This window comes from Polypterus senegalus, chromosome 6, assembly GCF_016835505.1.
Source record: "Polypterus senegalus isolate Bchr_013 chromosome 6, ASM1683550v1, whole genome shotgun sequence".
In the NCBI taxonomy this organism is placed as follows: domain Eukaryota; kingdom Metazoa; phylum Chordata; class Cladistia; order Polypteriformes; family Polypteridae; genus Polypterus; species Polypterus senegalus.
The window spans coordinates 6,509,801-6,529,907 of record NC_053159.1 but is presented as its reverse complement, the minus strand read 5'-3'; the positions used below and the strand labels follow the sequence as shown (position 1 = coordinate 6,529,907).

The 20,107-nt window shown below is 41.8% G+C and overlaps 1 protein-coding gene across 4 annotated transcripts in view; it reads left to right on the top strand.

Annotated features, from left to right (window-relative positions):
- Window positions 1-1,230: 1,230 nt before the first annotated feature.
- The window catches only part of vwc2l (von Willebrand factor C domain containing 2 like), a 78,214-nt gene continuing 59,337 nt past the window's right edge, over window positions 1,231-20,107 (top strand). For 2 of the 4 annotated variants that reach the window (XM_039755340.1, XM_039755337.1), the window contains exons 1-2: window positions 1,240-2,333; window positions 3,330-3,736. In XM_039755340.1, coding sequence (XP_039611274.1) covers window positions 2,312-2,333; window positions 3,330-3,736 — 429 coding nt within the window. In that variant the 5' untranslated portion in view covers window positions 1,240-2,311. Of the gene's footprint in view, window positions 2,334-3,329; window positions 3,737-20,107 lie in introns of all 4 variants that reach the window. The other 2 variants (XM_039755338.1, XM_039755336.1) reach the window with 2 other exon arrangements.

Genomic DNA, 20,107 nt, shown 5'->3' with positions numbered 1-20,107 from the left:
GCACGACAATTCCTGGCCTCATGTGGTGAGAGTATGCAGGCAGTTCCTGGAGGATGAAGGAATTGATACCATTGACTGGCCACCACACTTTCCTGACCTAAATCCAATAGAACACCTCTGGGACATTATGTTTTGGTCCATCCAATGCCACCAGGTTGCACCTCAGACTGTCCAGGAGCTCAGTGATGCCCTGGTCCAGATCTGGGAGGAGATCCCCCACAACACCATCTGTCATCTCATGCAACGATGTTGTCAGGCATGTATACAAGAACACAGGGGCCATACAAAGTGCTGCGTACAATTTGACGTTGCTGCAATTCAATTTTGGCAAAATGGACTAGCCTGCCACATCATTTTTCACTCTGATTTTTGGGCGTCTTTGAATTCAGGGCCCTGTAGGTTGATCATTTTCATTTCCATCAAGCGATGTGGCATCCTTTCGTTCCTAACACATTACCCAGTCTATATCAGTATAGATATCCAGGAGGATTTCTTTTTCCCATTGAGATCTGATGTGTTTTCAAAGTGTTCCTTTAATTTTTTTTGAGCAATTTTATATATATATATATATATATATATATATATATGTGTGTGTGTGTGTGTGTGTGTGTGTATGTGTGTGTACAGGTATAATTTTATTCTTATTATTAATAATAAGAATATTTAACACATACCCTGTATGTTCCAGCATGTTGTGTGTGTATAAATATATATACTTGTAAAATATTATTCCTATAAATAATAATAATAATATTATAACACATACCCTGTATGTTCCAACATGTTGTCTGTGTGTATAGCATATGCAGTTGTTCCTTTCCTCCTCGTACACGTCAGGTCTCTCAGTGCTTTTCTTTATCTTTCTGTTAAGTCAGCGGAAGGCTTTAATAAAAGAAAGTGAAACAGCGACGCCTACAGGACTTTCTCAGTAAGACCAAAGCAACTGCTGCAATGCTTTCAAGGTTAATTTGGTGTGCATGTGTGATCCTCCGCTTGTTTATGATTTTTTTTTTTCCTTCTTCTGGACAAACTTGATCAATTGTCACCAAATGTGTATTGCATTAAACAGGCGCTTTACGGCATGTCCACTACAGAGTGAAGTAGCAGCAGGACGCTGTCAGCAGCCTGAGGAAATTGTAGGTCTGGTTTAAATGAAATCAATCGAATGTGTACACGCGAAGAGTTAGAATTATTTGATTGAACTTTTAAAAACAGAAACCCATTCGTCAATTTCAATTTTTTAATTTTTTAACTATTAGAACTATACAAATATAAAGTGCTTATTTATTTGCTTGTCTGGTACAGTTTCCCTCTTCAGACAGCATTAACTGATTAATAAACGCATCATCATTCCTCTGGCTGGGTGAGTCAGGAGCGCCGCGGTGCTAAGGACGGATGAGAAATCGCAGAATCAATTCAATAGTTTTGCTGAAGGGAGGCAGTACAGTTCTGCATGTATAGACCATGACGTGCGGGCGAGCCGGCGCTGACAGGCGCTGTCCGTGGTGCTGAAGAGCAAGCCTCCTCTTACGGAACCGCAGCCGAACACGCAAGGTGCACAGAGTCCGCCTCGCTACACGGACGACCGTTGTTGTTCGCGCCCCGCCCTTTCTGAAAACGCAGCCGGCGAGCTCAGTCCGAGGAACCTGCGGACGATTGTGGTTCGAGTTCTTCTCGCCGTCATGTGCGAGCGGATGTGCCCGGATAGCCGAAGGAAGGAGCGGCATTATTTTGTGACCGTTACAAGATTTTCTTCTCGTCGAAGGCTTTAAACTTTTGCAGTTCTACGCCTTTTTATTTCCCGCTCCCCTCATTTTGCTGGGACGATAGATAGGACACCACTCGGATCTCCGAGCTAGATGTCTGCAGTATTCCCAAGTCTTGAGCCTTTGACTTGAAGATTGCGGTGATGGAGTATTAACCCCGTCTGCTACGGCGTAAGGCAACTTTTTTTTTTCTACTGGATTGCCAAAGAAGATTTGTGGATTTTGCAAATCATTTCTGCTAGAAATCTAAAATGCAAGCCAAACACGGGTACAGCTTTCGCTTCAGCCAAGAAAAGACGCTGCTGTACGAGGAGCATCGTTACTGATCATCTACTTCATGAATTCATTTGTGTTAAATATTTATTTTTATAAATACGTGTGTATTTTTGCAGGGGTGGCAACGACTTACAAAACCAGGGATGTGTTCCGTTTTCTCTTATCTGTCAACAATGTCGCGTAAAGTTTCCAGTCATAAAATGAGTCTGAGCAATACGGGAGTGCCAAAACTGGACTAATTCCTAATTAATACTTTTTTTTGTTAGCTGATGTTGTTTTTTGCCCCCCGTGGTAAGTATGACTATTGCGATTGTTTTTTGTAAATTCATGTAGAAAACCATTACACGCTTTGTCTGTGGCGGTACACAATTGCTGAAACTTTGCATTCGTCTTCTTTGCTGTGTATGTGGTCACCATTCGGCTAAAAAAAAAACAGCTGTCCCCTCGATTGTGCGACGCCGCCTTTATTTGCAATGAGTGACATCGGTCGGGCTTCCGTTTCTTTACACAAACCCCTGCTTTTCTCACCCGGTCGTTGTTTTACACGCTTTTAAACGTAACGTTTTGAGATGTTAAAACACACCCACGGGTGCCGACTTTTCTGTTTTGCTTTGCTCCGTTCATAGATCGTTTATTTACCAGCCAATGCGTTAATGAGAAAGAAAGAAAAATGTCCCTTGTCGCAATGGGCAGTCACTTTTATAAAGCAAAATCCCGCCTGCCTTACTTAATGCTACCACAATAATTGAATGCCGCGGGTTTATTCTCTTAAATTCTGGAGCTTACGAAGGAAAACCCGAGCGCGCTGGGATCTGATCAGCAGATAATCCTGAATTTTGTGACACAGATGCGCCGATGGCCGACTATCACCACATCAGTACGACGAGAACTTAACTCCTCTATGTCGAGCGGCTAAGAAAGGAGCAACTTGTAATGTCCTTTCCGTGTGGTGTAAACCCGTCAAGCCGCATCATTCACGCTTTTCTTTTTCTTTAGAACCTTTTACATCTGTCCTGTGTATTTGCTGCCCCCCGCCCTTTTTTATTTTTATTTTTTTTTTAATTTCCACATCCCCCGACTATAAAACAGTGGATGACGGATTTCGGCACCGTGTGAATCAGCTGCCTTCCTTTAAGTTCACATGACATTCCGCACTTCCTATGCTTCTCTGCAGTCTGTTTTTGGTTTTGTTTTTTTGTTTCTGCTTCCAAAGCCGCCACTTGTTCGCCTCTGTGTGACTGCTGTGTACGCCGGTCTGTGATTAAGACCTGATTTTTTGATGTCTAGGAAGTCTGCGTGGAAGGATGGCTCTTCTTGTTCAAGTAGCTTCTGTCCTCCTTTTAGCGCTCCCTGCAATGGTCACTTCAGCAGCCATCAATCACGAAGACTACCCGGCTGACGAGGGCGACCAGACCGCCAATAACGACAACCTCATCTTTGATGACTATCGAGGCAAAGGCTGTGTGGATGACAGTGGCTTCGTCTACAAACTCGGGGAGCGGTTCTTTCCTGGCCACTCCAACTGCCCCTGTGTCTGCACCGAGGACGGGCCTGTCTGCGACCAACCGGAGTGCCCCAGAATCCACCCCAAGTGTACCAAAGTGGAGCACAACGGCTGCTGCCCCGAATGCAAGGAAGTTAAAAACTTCTGTGAATACCGCGGGAAAACCTATAAGATACTCGAGGAATTCAAGGTAGGGGGCTTTACATTGTATGCTGGCATTTAGCGGGCGCTCCTTACTGCGGCCGCATCAGTTCTGGGCTCTTAGACCTGTCCGCACACTGCTGGAGGTTAATCTGAGGAGGAGTGTGTGCCCGTGTGTGCCCGGGAGAGCTTCTGCTTGTCTGTCTTTGCAGCCGTTCAGCGGGCATTTGAGGGGTGGTCTGCTGTTTGTAATACTAATAATAATCTATCAAAATTCAAGGGGCTTCTGTTAAACGACCATTTTTATTTGTCTGGGAACAAATGAGGTTCTATCTGTCTGTCTGTCTGTCATACAATTCCTTTCGTATTTATTTATCTATGGTGTCTTTCACATTATTTTATCTTTCTTTAGTTTGTGTTGTGCTTTTCTGACTATCTAAAGCTGTAGGTTTGTAAAGGCCAGTCGCCACAAACCCAAAGTTTCCATGCTCTGACTTACAAAGATAACAGACATAAAACTTAAGGAGGTAAAGTGCTGGAATAGAGCAAAAGAAGCACCAAAGATAAAGACTTCATGGTGACTGATGTGGTGTTATGGTTTAAAGTTCTTGTAAAAAAAGACAAAGACTCGACTTCACCTGCTAGAAGTGGACTAACAAAATGGAAATGTTTGGTGAAATTTGAGTCGTTGGAGGAGTGTTGGGTTCTAATCAGGGGAGTGAGCTGATTTTGAACTGGTAAACTTTTGTTAAGACTGTAGTGGGAGTAAAACAAAAAAACGCAGTGGTTGTGGGGGGTGTCATTTATTCTATATATGCAAATTATCTATCAATGTTTGTGAATCATAAAATTGTTTTAATTTCTGTATATTTCAAGCAATTGTTGAAATTTGTGTGTGGTGTAGGAGGATTGTATTGGAATAGTGGTGACAAAGTAATTCATTCATTTCCATCTGTCTATTTTATAGTGACCATCACATTCATTTGTCTATCATATGGCACCTTTTCTATCTATTATATTGTGCCTTGTCATGTCTCTATCTATTCATCAAATAGCACCTTTCATTATCTATCTATCTATCTATCTATCTATCTATCTATCTATCTATCTATCTATCTATCTATCTATCTATCTATCTATCTATCTATCTAGTGCCTTTCATATCTATCTATCTATCTATCTATCTATCTATCTATCTATCTATCTATCTATCTATCTATCTATCTATCTATCATATAGTACCATTCACATCTATCTATCTATCTATCTATCTATCTATCTATCTATCTATCTATCTATCTATCTATCTATCTGTCTATCTATCTATCTATCTATCTATCATATAGTGCCTTCATATCTATCTATCTATCTATCTATCTATCTATCTATCTATCATTATATAGTGCCTTTCATGTCTATCTATCTATCTATCTATCTATCTATCTATCTATCTATCTATCTATCTATCTATCTATCTATCTATCTATCTATCTATCTATCTATCATATAGTGCCTTACACATCTATCTTTCTGTGTACTATAAGGCCTCTTCTTGGCTGAGTATAATGAAGATTGGGTGCCCTTTAAGTGATCTCTGATACAGGAGAAAGTTAGCGTGTGTCTTTTATATTAATGCTTTCTTTTGCCGAGTGATTTCTGGCTATTTTACAGCCTTATTGATTAACCTGCGGGCTCCTTTCTCCAAGCGATGAGACGCATCTTCAAGAACAGCCTTAATGAATGGTGCTTGCGTGACGTGATGTGCTTAATAACAGGAGAAGTCCAAGCAGCGCACTTTATGTGACATTGCTGTCCCCAGTGATGCGAGTCGATGGCTCACACATTTGTTTTTCTTTATGTGAAAGTGGAAGTGAAAGTTTTGTTTTATTTGCCTCTTTACTGTTCATTTTTTATTGTGCTTCACTTATATTGTTGTCTTAAGGATTGGACTTTTTTATCTTCTTCTTTTATTTTTAGTAATGCTTTACACTAAGGTCCTAAAGAGAGGCAGTGGCTGCAGATTTTCATTCTGATTAATCAAAGTATAAAGGGATGGTTTGAGTTTTCAGGCTGAACTCTTTGTACCTCTCATGTTTGGTTCCATTCAGTGTGCAGACTGCATGCTCTCCCTGTGCGTCTGTATTTTATTTTTAACGTCTGTGTTGCTTTCCTCTCACATCCCCTAAAATGTTTGTGTCCGGTTCACTAGCAAGTCTAAGTTAGCCCACCTGGCGGGTCTGAGGGGGTCCAGCTATGCCTTGAGCTCCACGCCGCTAGGAGAGGCTCCCAGATCTGTGGAGGATTTGTTAGGTTTGGGAAACGCGTGGATGGATCATTGGATTTTTTTTTTACTATTTACACTGGATTCAGAGAGTTTTCTTCAGTCTTTGCTCTATTGTATTTTTTTTATCTTAAATGAATACATTTGCCAGTTTTGCCAATTAATTTACACTCAATAATCCATAATGACAAAGTGAAAAAAAAATGTCAGAAAGGTTTGCAAATTTCATGAAGATCAGAAACTGAAATCTCCCCTTCCTAGACGTGTTCAGAGCCTTTTCTGTGTCTCTCCAGACTGTAATCAGGTCCATCCTGGGTGCTTCAATCCTCCTCGAGATGTTTCTAGAAGGTGAGTGGAGTTCACCAGTGACAAACGGAACTCATTGGACGTCATTTAGAAAGGCACACGTGTCCCTGTGTGTAGAAAGACCCCCCAATTCCCAGTGCAGGTCAGGACACATCCCAGACCATGAGGTCCAGGTGACTCTCTTTAGACATCCACCACCAAACTGTGGCGAGGCACAACCAGGACAAGGAGCACAGCGGCCTCCTGCAAAAACGGGAAGAGGTTTGGAACAACCAGGAGTCTCTCAAGATGGGGGCCTGTCTGGCCAAACTGAGGAACCGAGCGAGAAAAGTGAGCTGAGACGGGAGAGCCGGCCAGAAAGACAACATCTCAGCAGCACTGCGTCAGTCGGCTCCTTATAGTAGAGGGGCTCTGTCTGTCTGTCTGTCTGTCTGTCTGTCTGTCTGTCTGTCTGTCTGTCTGTCATAAAGGATTCTCTCACCTGTCTCTCCCTGATCAAGTACTTTTCACATGTCTGCTCACCCACCATCCTTTCATAACTATCATTCATATCGGTATTTTTGACATAGCGCCTGTCATCTCTTTTTATGTGTCTGTAATCTACTGCTCTTTGTTACCTATTATAAGGCACCTTTCATATCTCCCTCCTGCCCTCTTATATATTGGCTTTATCTCCCTACCTCTGATACTGAGCCCATCATTACCTGCATAGTGCCTTTCTAATTTGTCGATAATAGAGTGCTGTTCTTTCCTCCATTTATCCATCCTCGATGTAGTGCCTGTTATTACTTTAAGGGCAGTGTTTATAATATGCTGTAGTGCCACTCTTTACCTATCAATTGGATATAGTGCCTTTCATAGTTGTCTCTGATAAAGCACCTTTCTTATCTATTTGTCCACCTTATCATATACTTCCTTTCATATCTGCAGTTTTGATTTATTGCCTATTGTCAGTTTTATCTCTCTCTCTCTCTCTCTCTCTTATATACTGACTTTATCCATCTGTCTGTTCCTTGGCATGTTGAATATCACAACCCATCTATTTAATATAGCGCCTTTCTTAATTGTCTATAACATCGTGCTTCTTTTGTCCTATCCCTTCTTAATGTAATACTTATCATTACTTATTTAAAATAGAGCCATTCTCATCTGTCTATAATATACTGCTGTTCTTTACCTGTCCATCTATGGCATATAGTGTCTTTTATAGTTCTCTGTCAGAGATATATGTTATCTGTTATATAGCACCTTTCATATCTATCTATCTATCTATCTATCTATCTATCTATCTATCTATCTATCTATCTATCTATCTATCTATCTATCTATCTATCTATCTATCTATCTATCTATCTATAGGTGGAGTGGTGGCTCTGAGGTTAGGGATCTGCACTGGCAATAGGAAGGTTGCCGGTTCGAATCCCATAAATGCCAAAAGGGACTCTGCTCTGTTGGGCCCTTGAGCAAGGCACTTAACCTGCAATTGCAGAGCACTTTGAGTAGTGAGAAAGGCGCTATATAAATGCAAAAAATTATTATTATTGTATACAGTAGTGCTTTTCGCATCTATCTATACTGCCTTTCCAAGCTATATTTCAATCTGTTTTTTTGATATAGCGCCTTTCATCTTTTTCACACAGTGGCTTTTTACCCATCTATAATAAATATCTTTTTGTTATCTACCTTATATATAGTGCCTTTCATATTTATCTATCTATCTTATATAGTGCCTTTCATATCTATCTATCTATCTATCTATCTATCTATCTCATATAGTGCCTTTCATATCTGTCTATCTATCTATTATATAGTGCCTTTAATATCTATTTATGATATAGTGCCTTTCATATTTATATTTCAATCTGTATTATTGATATAGTGACTTTCATCTGTTTCACACAGTGGCGTTTTACCTATATATCATAATCATATTTTTGCTATCTGTCTTTTATATAGTGCCTTTCACATGTATTTGTCTATCATATAGTACTTTTCTTATCTATCTATCCATCTATCTATATCTATTACATAGTGCCTTTTACATCTATCTATACTGCCTTTCATAGCTATATTTCAATCTGTATTTTTGATATAGTACCTTTCATCTTTTTCACACAGTGGCTTTTTACCCATCGATAACAAACATCTTTTTGTTATCTACCTTATATTAAGTGCCTTTCATATCTATCTATCTATCTATCTATCTATCTATCTATCTATCTATCTATCTATCTATCTATTATATAGTGCCTTTCATATCTATCTATCTATCTATCTATCTATCTATCTATCTATCTATTTATCTATTAATTATTTGGTGCCTTTCATATTTATATTTCAATTTGTGTTTTTGATATAGTGACTTTCATCTGTTTCACACAGTAGCTTTTTACTTATACTGTATATAATAAACGTATTTTTGTTATCTGTCTTTTATATAGTGCCTTTCACATCTATCTGTCAATCCTTTATACAGCAACTGTCATATCTGTCTGATTTATATATTGACATTCACATCTGCTTTCTTCTATCCCTATTATTACTCATTTATTTCATATAGATCCTTCCTCATTATTCTATCTTAGAGTGCTGTTTATTTGTATCCGTTCTTCCTTGATGAAGTTCCTATTATTTAATATAATGCTATTTTTCCTATGTATGTATTGCAAAAAGTTATCTATCTAGCTGAGCTGTTGGGAGCCTATCCTTGCAGCAACAGACACAGTGCAGGAATCAGCCGAGAATAGGATGCCAGTTCATTGCCGGGCGAACTCACTCATGCCAGGGCAGTTCAGCCTAAAAGGAAAGAGCAAAGCCAGCTGGCACCGCACCGCACTCAGGCTGGCCGGTCTCTCGGGCACTGTAACGCAGCAGTGCTGCCCGCCGGCAGGTTCCAGTCAGTTAAATGACAAGTCGGTTAAGATGGAGTCCCCCCGAACATCGCTTTAAGTGGCTCCACTCGATTACTGAGCGCTTTTCACTCAACTTCCATTTTTCTTTTCCTTTAATAACGGCTCTATAAATTACATGGACTAAAATTGGGCTACGTCATGCGGGTAATGACTTGCGAAGACAAGCCTTATTTACCAGTGTAATTGAAAGAAACATCACGAGAGGACCTTTTTATTTTTTTTATTTTTTTTTTTTGGTCATATATATCACCAGCTTGGAAATTGCCCTCAGTTGATTGAATTTAAATTCTCTTTGATGTGTGCCTACTTAAACTCAATATGCCTCCCTTTAGATAATGATGCATATAATGGGACTTAAAGTCGCACAAATTGCACAAATGGCTACGAATCATTTGGGAAAGAACATCAAGGATTCCTATGGCTAAGAAAAAGAGAAAAAAAAAAAAAAAGAAGATGAATGGGGTTGACGACGGCAGGCGCTCCTACCTGCTCGGCCCATTACGAGTGTCAGCGTCGTGCAGAAAGTACATTAGGGGAGCTGAGACAATGCGTGTCACATCGAAATGAAAACTGTTTCTATAACAACACTCGACGTGACAACAATGGTGCTTTGTAGTACAATCAAAGGTATTTATGGGCGGGAAACAGTTGCCGTCCGTTTTATGACTTTATTTTGATTACGGATTGTGCAGCAAAACATAAAAGCAAAGACGGTGCCAGTCACACGCCGAGACTGGGATGTGGGGGTGGGTGGGTATGAGCATCTGCTTGCCAAAGATCCGCGATTGTGAATTAAAATGCTTTACATCGCACGATAGATAAGAGTCGGGTCAATTAGTGCCACTGCTATTTGAGCCCCTGTTCACGTCGGCCCTTCCAGGTGGAATCTGCACGAAAAACTCCCAGTAAGCCGGCAGCCCACCACAAGACTGCACGGCAGACTGCGCGTCAAAGTTAGTTAGCTATGGACCGCGGGAAGCGTCGGCAGAACTAAGGGCTGGGTGGCGCAGAGAGACGCGCACGGAGCGAAAATTCGGCAACGTTATTTAGACGTGGTCGTTCAACTCGGATTTTAAATCGCCACAAATCGAGACGCTGTATTGGCATCAGACTTTAAAATAACACTAGACGCGTCACGAAATGGATTGGAATAAATGTCTACCGACGATATATATAGAAAAACACAGGGAAAGGGTAAACGTTACTCATTTGTTTTTACTCACTCAAACATGACGTCCCCAGTCGTTCCCTCTGTATCATCTCCTGGGGAATAAAGTGACTTGGCATCGCAGCAAAGGAGATCATAAAGAGTTGTAGTGAACCCCAACTTCTGGAGGGTGCTGAGGTGGCGAGGGACGGCTGGAATCAGACAGACACCCCAACACACACCAGAAAAATGTCCAAATAGATTAAATCGGAGGTCCCCAACTCTGATCCTGGAGGGCTGCAAGTTTTCATTCCAACCCTTTTCTTAGGTGACCTATTTTTGCTTCTAATTCTCTAATTTTCCTTTGATTTTAATTGACTTATTTTTTAAAGATTTGTTCCCTTGAATTTCTTCATCGTTCCTCTGAATTGTTTTATTCCTTTTTCCACAAATGGCACCCAAACAGAAAATGAAATGTGAAGTGAGTGAGCCAACAGAAGGCCAGCTAAGTCAGGGCCTCAAACTCCAACCAATTTCATTCCAACCAGTTGCTTAATTAGGTGCCTATTCTCGTCGTTAATTAAACTCGTTCTTTATATTCCATGGCTTGTTGCTCCTCTCATTGTGCCATAGCAGACATTACTGAAATCGCTGATTTTCTCTTTTCTAAGAGCAGATCAGCATTCCTTCACCTTTCTTTATTTTCAGATGGGCACAGTTTGATGGTCATGTTTTGGCTCATTTTGTATTTCGTTATTGCCAGTCAGTCAGTCACCAACCTGCTATATCCTAACATAGGGGTCTGCTGGAGCCAATCCCAGCCAGTACAGGGCACAAGGCAGGAATAAACCCCGGGCAGGGCGCCAGCCCACCACAGGGCGCACACACACACACACATACTAGGGACAATTTAGGATCACTAATGCACCTAACCTGCATGTCTCTGGACTGTGGGAGGAAACCCAGACAGACACGGGGAGAACATGCAAACTCCACGCAGGGAGGTCCCGGGAAGCGAACACCAGGTCTCCTAACTGCGAGGCAGCAGCGCTACCCACTGCGCCACTGTGCCACCCAATTCAATTAAAATGAATTCGAAAGAAGTTAATTAGCAGTTAAAACTGGTCAGTGATAAAGAAAAGGGCCAGAATGAAAACCTGGAGCCACTGGGGCCCTCCAGGACAGGAGATGGGGAACCCTAGATTAAATATATTCAGTAACAAAAATATATATATTAATTATTTACTATTATAGCTACTTACAACCACAGCAACAACAGATAATGACAAAACTACAAACCAAACGCCACAAACAAACCCCTCCCGACGATATGTACACTCCGATATTTACGGTAAGTGTGGGTCCAGAAGTGAAAACAACGGATGTCAGAAAGAAAGACGTAATGGAATGATCCGCTTCAATAAACTGCTTCTCTGAAACACACATGAAGAACACCCGCCTGTGTCCTGAAGGAGAATAACCACTTCAGAAAGTGCGACCACAGGATTGGGACAGGAAGTGCCCACCACCATGCCCGTAACCAACAGCCGTGCAAAATCCTGCTCCACCGCGAACGTCCGGTTCACAAAGGTGCTGCTGATGATGTAGTCGATAGAAAATGGAGAAGTGAAGAAGTTTCAGCCCAGTGGCGTAGCTCGAGTTCGGGAGGCGTGGCGGTGCTTCAATTTGCCACCCTCCAACATATCTGAATATCCATCCATCCATTTTCCAACCCGCTGAATCCTAACACAGGGTCATGGGGGTCAGCTGGAGCCAATCCCAGCCAACACAGGACACAAGGCAGGAACCAATCCTGGGCAGGGCGCCAACCCACCGCAGGACACACACAAACACACCAAGCACACACCAGGGCCAATTTAGAATCGCTAATCCACCTAACCTGCATGTCTTTGGACTGTGGGAAGAAACCCACGCAGACACGGGGAGAACATGCAAACTCCACGCAGAGAGGACCTGGGAAGCGAACCCAGGTGCGCCACCGTGCCGCCCACCATATCTGAATATGCTAACCTATTTAAATAGAAAATTAAAATGATGTATAGAGAAAAATTAAGATCGATTTTGCGTAGATTTATTCATATATAGGGAAACAGCAAAAATTTCTCACGTATCTCTCTATTATATAAAAAATATCCTGGAAAGGAAAAGCAGGGCGATGAGACGTGATCTTCTCAGAAGTTCTCGAAAGACACTTAAAAGACCCGCGAGACGCAGACAGCATCAAATAAGAGCACTCAGTCGGGTAACGGCACGTCGCACACAGAGATCCTGAAGCGTATAAGGACAATACGTTCACGATGAAACGTCAACGACTAAGCAAAGAAGAAAGAGCAGAGAAAAGAGACCCAAAAGCATTTTGACAGATAAAAAGGCAGATAAGAGATTATGAAAGCAGTGAAATTCAAAAGGCTCAAACAAACGATAGCGTGATACACACGCAGAGAAAGGTAAAGAATATAAAAGCAGTGAAATTCGAAAGTATTGTAGCGTCCCATTGTGGTGGGCTGGCACCCTGCCCGGGGTTTGTTTCCTGCCTTGCGCCCTGTGCTGGCTGGGATTGGCTCCAGCAGACCCCCATCACCTTGTAGTTAGGATATAGTGGGTTGGATGATGGATGGATGGATGTAGCGTCCCAGCCAGGTTGAAGCCGTTTTTGTTTTAAGTGACTGTTCGGTCCAATTGAGGGAGGGCGGAGTGCAGCAGTGACATCAACGGTGGTATAGCCGTCAAGTTTTCCAGTCAGCAGAGGGAGGAAGGGAGAAGGACACAGCGCCAGTCCCTGGAGTGGTAGGGAATTTCAATTATTAGAGTCTTTATAGCTGTCCCTTATACACACACACACACACACACACGACAACATGCACGACCAAAAATAAAAAAAAATCATACTTCATTCTGTTTCATTGTGGCTTGGCTTCATCACAAATATTGCCTGCCAGTCCCAAAATCCCAAATTCCTCAGTAACTTAACTCTGTTTTTATGGGGAAAAATGATTTTGTGAGATATTCTACCTTTGAGGTGTCTAGGAAGCTCGAAAATGAAAAAAGAACACTTTTATTATACAATAGCTGCCAAATACGTCAATCTTCTTGAGGAAATAAAATTGAAAGTGGAGCTACTTACTATGTGGTGTGCAGAGTCCGGAAGCGACCATTTCCACTTCCGTGTTTCGCCAGACTGTATGCCAGTCTCTCCAGTCTGCGCTAATAGCATCAAGTTGGTTGCAGAATAACTGTGTTTTACAAAAACGGCTTCATATTTATGTACTAGTAATTGGATGTCAGGGCCAAAAGGGTTAATGTGTGCAAAATGATGATGAAGGTGGCAGACGGTCTCTGGCTTCTAGATGGTTCCTCACCATTATGAACACTCACACCTTTGGCATACTCATTGAGCTTTGATGAAACTTTCCCTGTACGGGTAACAACCATCTGACCCCTGGTATTTATGGACTGTGCTCTTCTACGACCCGACTGGCGCCTTCTCCCCTGTCTGTGCACAGGGCGCGCCTGCTCGAAAAAATCCCTGTCTGAAAGTCCCATCCTCACGTCAGCTGGCACGTATGCTAAACACTTAGGCTCACAAATCACGATTGTCAAGTAGATGTTATTCATTTCTGCTTACAGCCCGTCAAATGTGCAGCTTTTCAAACAGAAGAGGAAAAAGTAACACAGAAGTAATGCACAGTTTGTGACGCAAGAATCCTGATATCACTTTTGTTTTGTAAGTGTTGAGTAATGAAACTAATGTTACTTTTAAAGTTAACCTGTCTCACACTAAAACTCTGCAAATCCCATCCTCTGTAGTGCACCATCATCAGTGTTTCACATTCAGTCCTGTTACTGGAAAGCTAAAATGGTTCTCCCTAGCTACGAAAAAACTGGCATTGATTGGCTGGTGATATTGCCTCATTTATATGATTGGATGATGATACTGCTTCATTTGTAACGACTGGATGATGATATTGCCTCATTTGTAGTGATCGGATGATGATATTGCCTTATTTTTAAAAATTGGATGATGATTTTGCCTCATTTGTAAAGATTGGATGGTGATACTGCTTCATTTGTAACGATTAGATGATGATATTGCCTCATTTATATGATTGGATGATGATATTCCCTTATTTGTAATGACTGGATGATAATATTGCCTTATTTGCCTTATTGATGACTTCCGGTTGAGCGAACGCTGGTGTGACTGATCGCCACTGCTCTCCAGTAGCTTTTTAACATTTTTATTTTTTCTTTGTTAACTTTTTTACGATTAACTTACAATCTAATGGACTAAGCAGCTGTTTTCATTTTGGGCAGATTTATTCGCCGAGTTTTATTTTTCAATCATTTAAAGTTAGACAGACTTCTAGCTTGACTGCTGATTTGGCTGTGTTTGGACTATTTTTCGGCCTCTCCCTGCCTTGAGACTTACCTGGCTTTATTCTTCGGACATCCGAGTTGTCTGCGTCTTCGCTTAACCTGTGGACCAGCAGGATTTTAATTTGGTTCGTGTTTGTTTGGTCCCTCCTGTTGCTCGCTGTTCAACCTGCGATGGGCCTGCTTCAGAACTCAGCTGCCGAACTCCTCCGACTCCGCTTTCACCTGTCCGAGCCACCACCCAGACATCGTATTCCTCCCCCGTCGGAGATTCATCCACCGCGGGTCCCGCCAGTGTATACAAACTGACAGTTCGAAAATAATAAACTCCATCTGGTCCAGTTATCGATGTCCTCCACGTAATTTAGGCAGAGTTGCTGACCACAGTGTGTTAAGCCAGCCTAGCCCGGTCGGCTAACACCGTTGCTAAATGCGATAACGCTGTTGTTAACTTCGGTCTGCTGAATATCCAAGCAAGGGGCCTCTCATCCACGTGTTTGACTTTTTCTGTCTAACTGAGACATGGCAACAACCCCATGCCTGTTCCCAACTTAACGAATCCACTCCCCGGGGTTTGCTTACATCTCTCATCCCCGTGGCTCTGGTCTCGTGTTAATGTATCGTGAGAAGTGGAAAGTCCTGCCGTTGTTTTGAATCTCTCGTGTGTCAAATAACTGGACCTGTTCCTACTATCATCGCAACTGTTTACCGGCCCCCTAAATCTAACAATGACTTTCTGAACGACTTTGCTGTTTTCCTTACACACTTATCTACTGTTTCATCAAACATAATACTTCTGGGGGATTTCAATATACATGTGGATATCAGTATCAATGTCCCTCTTACTAGACACTTTACATCCTGCCTTGAGAGTTTTGCATTCCAGCAGCACACTGGTGTCCCCACTCATTCCAAAGGACATATCTTGGACTTGATTTGCTGCTCTTGAGTCACCCGCTTGATTGCACTGCAGATGAACTCCCCATAACTGATCACTTTCATATTTCATTCAATGTTAAACTTGCACTTTCCAATGCTAAGCTCTCCCGTCTCATGTCTTTCCGTAATATTAAGAATATTAACTTAGACTCTCTTTCCTCTGGTATTGATTCTCTTATAGACATTGATCATTTATCTACTCCTGAAATGGGCTCACACTAGAACACTGGACTTAATGGTATTCTTAACTCTGTCGCTCCATTAAAAACTTGATCTGTCTCTTTCTCCTTTTCTGCTTCCTGGTTCACACCTGAACTTCGGCTTTTGAAAGCCAAAGGCCGGCAACTTGAACGGTTACATAAAAAAGCTGGACTCTTTGTTCACAAAGAGATGTAGAAAAACCGTATACTTTATTACAAGGACTGTATTGTCCAAACTAAATCTAACTATTATACTTACATTATTTCTTCCAATGAAGGCAACACCAAGTCATTGTTTTCACTGCTTAATAATATCACACAACCCCCGGATTCTTTACCTTCTCACATTTACGCAACTGAATTTTGCAATTTTGCAATTCCCTTATGTCCATTCATCCATTCATCCTCTTCCGCTTATCCGAGATCAGGTCGCGGGGGCAGCAGCTTGAGCCACTTCTTCTAGCGCTTCCTGGGGAATCCCGAGGTGTTCCCAGGCCAGCCGGGAGACATAGTCCCTCCAGTGTGTCCTGGGTCTTCCCTGGGGCCTCCTACCAGTTAGACATGCCTGGAACACCTCACCAGGGAGGCATCCAGGAGGCATCCTTGATCAGATGCCCGAGCCACCTCATCTGTCTCCTCTCGATGCGGAGGAGCAGCGGCTCTACTCTGAGTTCCTCCCGCATGACTGAGCTTCTCACCATATCTTTAAGGGAAAGCCCAGACACCCTGCGGAGGAAACTCATTTCAGCCGCTTGTATTCGCGATTTAGTTCTTTCGGTCACTACCCATAGCTCATGACCATAGGTGAGGGTAGGAACGTAGATTGACTGGTAAATTGAGAGCAGATACAGATACAGATACAAGTACAGATTCCTGCAGTCCTGCATTTGAATTTCACCCACCAACTCACTCATTGTCCTCTTTTCAGCTTCCTACCTTCTCAGAAATCTCAGATCTTGTCTGTAAGTCTAAGCCATCTACCTGTCAACTGGACCCTCCCTACAGTTCTGGTCAAAGCCCCTCTCTGGTCCCTCTCATTTCTGCTATAATCCACTCTTCTCTCACTACTGCTACTGTTCCTTCATCTTTTAAAACTGCTGCAATAACCCCAATACTGAAAAACCTGGTGCTGATCCGACTAATTTCAGTCATTTCCATCCTATTTCTAACCTACCCTTCGTTTCCAAAATTCTGGAAAAAATAGTGACTATTCAACGTCACTCTCATTTATCTCAAAATAATCTCTATGAACAGTTCCAGTCTTGTTTTTCGCCCCTCCACAGTACAGAAACGGCACTTATAAAAATGACTATGGCAGCTGATTCTGGTTTAATTCCTATTCTCAACCTCCTTGATCTGTGCAGCCTTTGACACTATTTGTCACACGACTCTCCTCAATAGATTATCTTCGATTGGCATTACCCACACTCCACTAGACTGGTTCAGATCCCACTTCTCAGGCCGAACTCAGTTTACTCAGCTTAAAACTTTCACTTCCCAACCTACCGCTGTCACTTCAGGTGGGCTCTGTCTTGGGGCCCGTCCTTTTCATTATTTACCTCCTTCCCCTCGGTAATATCTTTCGTAAATATAACATTAGCTTCCACTGTTATGCTGATGACCCCCAGCTCTATCTCACTAGCAAACCTGCTGCTTCCTTCCCACCCTCCTCACTTACTGATTGCATTGCAGAAATCAAATCCTGGTTTTCTTCAAACTTTCTTAAATTAAACCACCAGCCTTCCTGGTAGCTTACACTTATGGTGACAATACCGTTAAAATTTTACTATGCAGACCCATAAATCGTGACCGTACAAATTATATTTAGGACTTTGAGGTAATCAGAATATCTTCAAATCATTACAAAAATAAATTCAATTGAAGTAAAATGATTAGCACTAGTCATTTACCCATAATTCCAGTTGTCTGTATCTTGTGTATATAAATAAGGCAATATTGCCATCCAATCATTACAAATGAGGCAATATCACCATCTGTATCCAGCAGGGGGCGCTAGTTCCCTTGTTGGAATAAGTCCTTTTGTAATTGCGGCGTGTTACATAACCCAAAACTATATAGATATAATATAAAAAGGCGATACCCCTCCCGTAGTGATACAGCGGTAAGAAATCACATAGGAGAAATAACTTAGCTTTCTTTAATGATGGCTTATGCTGCATAACAGACGAAGGAAGCCATGATAAGACCTTCGGGTAGTGGGAACTCGATGTATACAGTCTGCCATTTTCGTCGCTGCGCTGGAAGGATTTTCAGGATCGGATGACGTTATCTCTCATTCGTCCGTCGGCTTCAAAGGTGTGCCGGGCAATGATCCAAGGCTTTATACCGTTTCTTCATGTTCAGGCCCCCACTTAGGTAAATCATATAATTCCAAACAAGGAGAAGAGAGAATACAATGTCATGCTGAGTTTGACACACAGAAATAGTACACGTTGCTGATTTCGCAGGTGTTCTATCTTGTCTTAAATAGTGACAAAACTGAGGTTCTCCTTATTGGTACAAAATCGACATTATCCAAAACGGATCACTTTTCATTTGTTGTTGATAATTCCTCTGTCTTCCCTTCCCCACAGGTGTCATCCTTGACAGTACTTTACCCTTTCAGTCCCACATCAATAACATCTCCCGGTCTTCATATTTCCACCTGCGTAACGTTAGTCGTATTCGCCCCACACCACTGCTATCCTTGTTCACAGCCTTGTCACGTCTCGTCTCGGTTATTACAATTCCCTTTCTTTGGTCTTTCTCGTAAATCTCTTTATAAGCTTCAACTGGTCCAGAATTCAGCTGCCCACCCGCATCATTACTAGAACCCCCCTCTATTCACCACATCACTCCCATCTTGCAGCAGCTTCATTGGCATCCAGTTCAGTTCCGAATTCATTTCAAAATTCTCCTACTAACTTTTAAGGCTCTCCACAACCTCGCCCTCCATGTCTGCCTGACCTCCTCCATGTTGCCATTCCCTGCCGCACCCTCAGATCCTCTTCCTCCATCCACTTGAGTGTCCCCTTCGTCTGTCTTACCACTATGGGGGGGCACAGCATTCAGTTGCTCTGAAACTCACTACCAGCTGAACTTAGAAATATTCAATCATTCTCACTTTTCTAAACCTAAAACTCATTTGTTTAAGACTGCTTTTTCTCTTTGATTACAATTGCTCTCTCTGATTATAACTTTTGTACTTTATTTTTGTTTATAATCTGTGTTATGTCTATTATTCTGTGTCCCTGAGTGTTAGAAAGGCACCTACAAATAAATAAAATGTCTTATTATTATTATCATTACTAGGGGGCTTCACCCCCCGCTCGCTTTGCTCGCCAACCCCATGTTTGTTTTTCCGGATACACACTTTTAAGATTTTTGTTTTCTTTGAATTGTTGCTATTTCATTAGTTTCACTTTTATTTCAGAACTTCTGCAAAAACAATATTTGGAATCTTTTGTGTCCCAATGTGCTGAATCATTTTAAAGAGGTCAGTGAGACGTGTTTAACGACTTTGTACCCCAATTCAGGACCGTTTTCTCCATTTATAATTTCAGCACCAGACAAAACGATCTTCAGCAACTGCAGTTAATCTTTTTTTTTTTTTGCAAAGTAACCAATCAATGCATGTGAGGTGAACTCCGTTTTTGAAATTCTCTTGACTTCAAAGTCTTACGATATTTACATACTTCTGTCCATATATTCGATCTCTATTCGCCTTTTCGTTATTTCTCTTTCTTTGCTAATGCGATCTTTACTTTCTTTGTTTTGTCGTTTTTTTCTGCATTCCTATTCTGTATCTTGCTCTGCGTGTGTTTCGCGCCTTTGAGTCTTTTGAATTCCAGTTGTCATTTTCTCTAACCTGCTCTGCATGTGTTTGGCCGCCTTGTTTTTTAACCTCTTTATAACGTTTTCCTTTGTTTTCTACTCGTTGTCTTTTATTTCTGACCTCGCTTTGTCCTGCTTTTGTTTCAATGACACCTGGTCCGTGGTGATTATTTTCCCTTTTCGAGTAATAATTTCTGTTTCTCTTTACTTTACTCTTTACTTTTTCTTTATATACTTTCTAATTTTCTTTAACTTTCTCCACATGTGTATCGTGCCTTTTTTTCCACTGCTTTCATAATCTCTAACCTGCTCTGCAACAACAACAACAACCTTTATTTCTGTCGCACATTTTCATACAAGGGCGGCACGGTGGCGCTACTGCCTCGCAGTTAGGAGACCCGGGTTC